We start from the raw sequence: 3461 nt of genomic DNA, 5'->3' as shown, positions 1-3461 counted from the left end.
TCTGCCCTGTTTTTTTTTTTCTACTCGTACTCTTTCTAAGGTGAGGTCAGCCATGGAGAGAGAGGGAGGGGAGAGAGCAGAATGCCTTCTTATTGAGGTCAGAGAGGGGGGGGGGGGGGGGGGGTGCATATATGCAGAGCTGCATGCTGTGTTTTCTCTCCTTTAACAGCCAAGGTGATTCATTAATGAATTATAAATAATTTAATTAATTTCATCTCTCCGTCTCTCTGTACTGACTGACAGATACCATTGCCCTCCTCATGCCTGTTCCCAGCAGCTGGAATGAGGGGCATCTTTCACACACGGGTCATGGCATCCCTTCTATGGGCCGAGACTGACGGTTGAGGAGGCTTCATGCTGCCAGCTGACTACCGCGACCATGTCATCAGCGGGCCACATTTAACCCGTGACGTTAATGTCGGCCTCATCTTGGCACACACACCACATGATATCCTTCACACTTAGAACCACAACTTAAAAGGCAAAATATTAATGGGACAGAAGGCATGCAAGGCGGTGGCAGTTGAGGATAAAACAATACATCCTTCAAGGGTGTTTGAACATAAACCTGGACGGTCTAAAATCAGCGATATGACACCGTTTTTGTGTCATTTTGTTTTTTCTCGTGAAGAGGACTTACAGCATGTCAGGGCAGTTGTCAGGTTTGTCCAAGAGTCCTCCCTCCATGACAAAGCGCAGCACTTGTTCATTGGACATGCCCTGGTAAGGCTGTTCTGCTAAGGTTGCAATCTCCCACAGCACAACACCAAATGACCTGTGGTAAAAAAGAAAAAGAAAAAAGAAACAATTTTTAACATTTGATGCCAATTCAGTTCTGCTTACATTTCCACTGACAGTGGAAAACATTTAATGCTGCTGTGGTTAAGACCACCAAACACTGCACTTTGTTTTATTACTACTGAAAAAAACTTACTTTTGTAAGGACACCAAACAATCATGTTCTCACTTTATTAAGGACATTTCAGTTGTTCACCATGTAAAATAGATTGAATTGATTTATTCATTCCCTAAACATCCAAAAAGTGTTTGTCTGTGTGCAGAATTTATCTTGTTCCTGCAATATTTCTAACTTTTGATATGTGTTTTTGCCAAATACAGGTTCCCCACTAAAAATCAGTGCACTTGCTTGACTTCTGTGATCCATTAAAGTGAATGCAATGTCTGCTTTTATTAGCTGTATATGCCACACAGCAGCTGCTTTACAAGGACACTAATGCAGTCTTTTATAGTCCTTTAAAGCTCCACTAATTAATATTTTTACATTAGGTCAAAAGTGTATGCTTGAATGGCGAAGTCAGTGTTGTGCTTACAGCTTGCTCTGCTGCCCTAAAGCGGCCATATAATCTATTAATTCAGTTTTAAGATGTTTTTTTTTTATGTAAATACTATACTAAACATGTGTTAACTTGAAATTAATTATTAAAACACATGTGTAATGTTAAGCCTGTTGTGGATTTCTGCCCCAAGTAGCCAAAACAACTGATGAATGCCACTTTAAATAAAGCAACTTTAAATTCCCATATCATCTTGAGTATCTAAAGTGACCTATTAGCTAAAATGTAATAGTCAGAGTAACCTGACAACCTTGTTGACATCAAGTGAAACCTAAAACCTGGCAGCCTACACATTAAGAATAATGTAAGCTGTGTATCCGTGTACTAGTCAGTGACTCACAATGACTTCATTACTGCAGGATAAGCCTCAGTCTAGTAAACATAACCTCAGTTTAACCTCAAGTTACCTTGCACTGAGATTACTATGAAACTATTCATGAGGAAAATTCTAACAAAGACCACAATATTTGTTCACTCTTGCTAGTCACATTTTCACCATGATCATAAACTCTGAGTTTAACACTGCATATAACTGGCCCAAACGGTCTTGTGCTGACAGACAAAGCCACATTCAGACAGCTTTTCTTGATCAACAAAATAAAAGGATCCCAGAATGGGTTCGTCTTACAGTAAAGTTCATATGTACAACATCAAAGACGAAGATGTAGTGCGCAAATGTGGAGGTGGGTTTGTGCTGGCACTGCAACCTATCATTTGGGAACATCTGGAGCAGTTTAAGCCCACTGTTACAGACTGACCCGTGGGACATTTTGAGTTGGGAAACAAAAACTTGCTTGCTTACACTTGTATTTCTCTACAACAATATCGCTCCAGAAAATAAAATAAAATGCAGCCGGACTGTAGGCTGAGATTCTACCGCAAGCTGGCATAAAAGAGGTGTCAGTAAAAATGATCTATCTTGTTCTATACTCTTCTTTCACAGAGAGAGGAATTTCCAGAGAGGCAGCTGGAAACCAAAATATGTTTGATGGTTTTCAAAGCATTAACTGTCGCAGCATACAGACGAGAGGATGGATGGCAGGAAATGCATGTTCACACTGTTAAGTGAAGAATGTTGTTGAGAATGCGCGCCGAGAAGTGATCTGTGTGCTTTTATAGTTTTGGCTCCACAGCATGAACTGTTATAGCGTATCCGCACGCACAAAGACAATATGTAGACATTTCTGGAATACTTTGAAAGCCTTTTGGATTAGGGAAGGTTTACAGTGCTGTATAATGCAGGATTGTGAGTGTATGTAACAGAGTGATGTGTTCTCATACCAGACATCAGACATTGTGGTGAACACGCCATCTTTTAGAGACTCTGGAGACATCCAGCGAACAGGCAACAAGCCCTTCCCTCCTTTACGGTAGTAATCAGTCTCATAAATATCTCTGGTCATGCCAAAATCTGAGGAGAAAAATGAAAACAGAGGTTGGGGAAGCCACTAAATATCACTCATTCTGTGTGGGAGAGGAAGCTCCTGAGAGCTCATCCGTTCCCTCACCTCCTCCCTCCCTCTGTCCATTTACATTAAGACTTCAGTGCCTCAGGCACTCAGCTGCAATCCAAACACTTATTTTTTCGAGGCTGGCAGAGTGGGTTCAGCAGTGAGCAACCAGGGAAGGCTGATGGCATCATATTAACTTGACTTACCTCCAATCTTCACAGTGAAGTCCTCAGCTACCATGCAGTTCCTGGCAGCCAGATCTCTGTGGACAAATTTGTTGGCATTTAGGTACGACATGCCATCAGCGATTTCCCCTGCCATCTGGATCATCTTTTTGAGTGGGGGCAGGACCTGGCTGGTGGAGTTCTGTGGCAGAGTAAGAGGGGATGGATGAGTTGAGAGGGTAAAGAACACGAAAAACACTGTTCATGTCATCTTTTTATGCTTTCTACAACGCTGGTTACAGTTTAGCGCTACAAAGAGAGGGGTGGCTCTGTGTGGAAATGTGGGTGTGGGAGAAAGACAGAAGAAAGGGGAACAGGATGTGTTCGTGTGAGTTCGCACATTAGCATGAATGTGTATGACTATTCACACCATCACCTATTTCTGTAAGAGAGAGACAGCATCTGTTATAGAGCTGAGGCGTGTGTGTGTG

At 42.0% G+C, this 3461-nt stretch overlaps 1 protein-coding gene across 1 annotated transcript; it reads right to left on the bottom strand.

Annotated features, from left to right (window-relative positions):
• Positions 1–137: 137 nt before the first annotated feature.
• LOC113745253 (insulin-like growth factor 1 receptor) lies at positions 138–3331 on the bottom strand. Its single transcript, XM_027276774.1, has 3 exons — positions 3013–3331; positions 2637–2766; positions 138–775 (listed from the first exon to the last, which is right to left on the bottom strand). Exons 1-3 carry the CDS (start codon positions 3134–3136, stop codon positions 637–639), a joined length of 393 nt encoding a protein of 130 aa, XP_027132575.1. The 5' UTR covers positions 3137–3331; the 3' UTR covers positions 138–636.
• Positions 3332–3461: the final 130 nt, after the last annotated feature.

This window comes from Larimichthys crocea, unplaced genomic scaffold (assembly GCF_000972845.2).
Source record: "Larimichthys crocea isolate SSNF unplaced genomic scaffold, L_crocea_2.0 scaffold558, whole genome shotgun sequence".
Lineage (NCBI taxonomy): Eukaryota > Metazoa > Chordata > Actinopteri > Sciaenidae > Larimichthys > Larimichthys crocea.
Note: the sequence above shows the minus strand (reverse complement) of the source record. Positions and strands in the feature narration are given on the sequence as shown.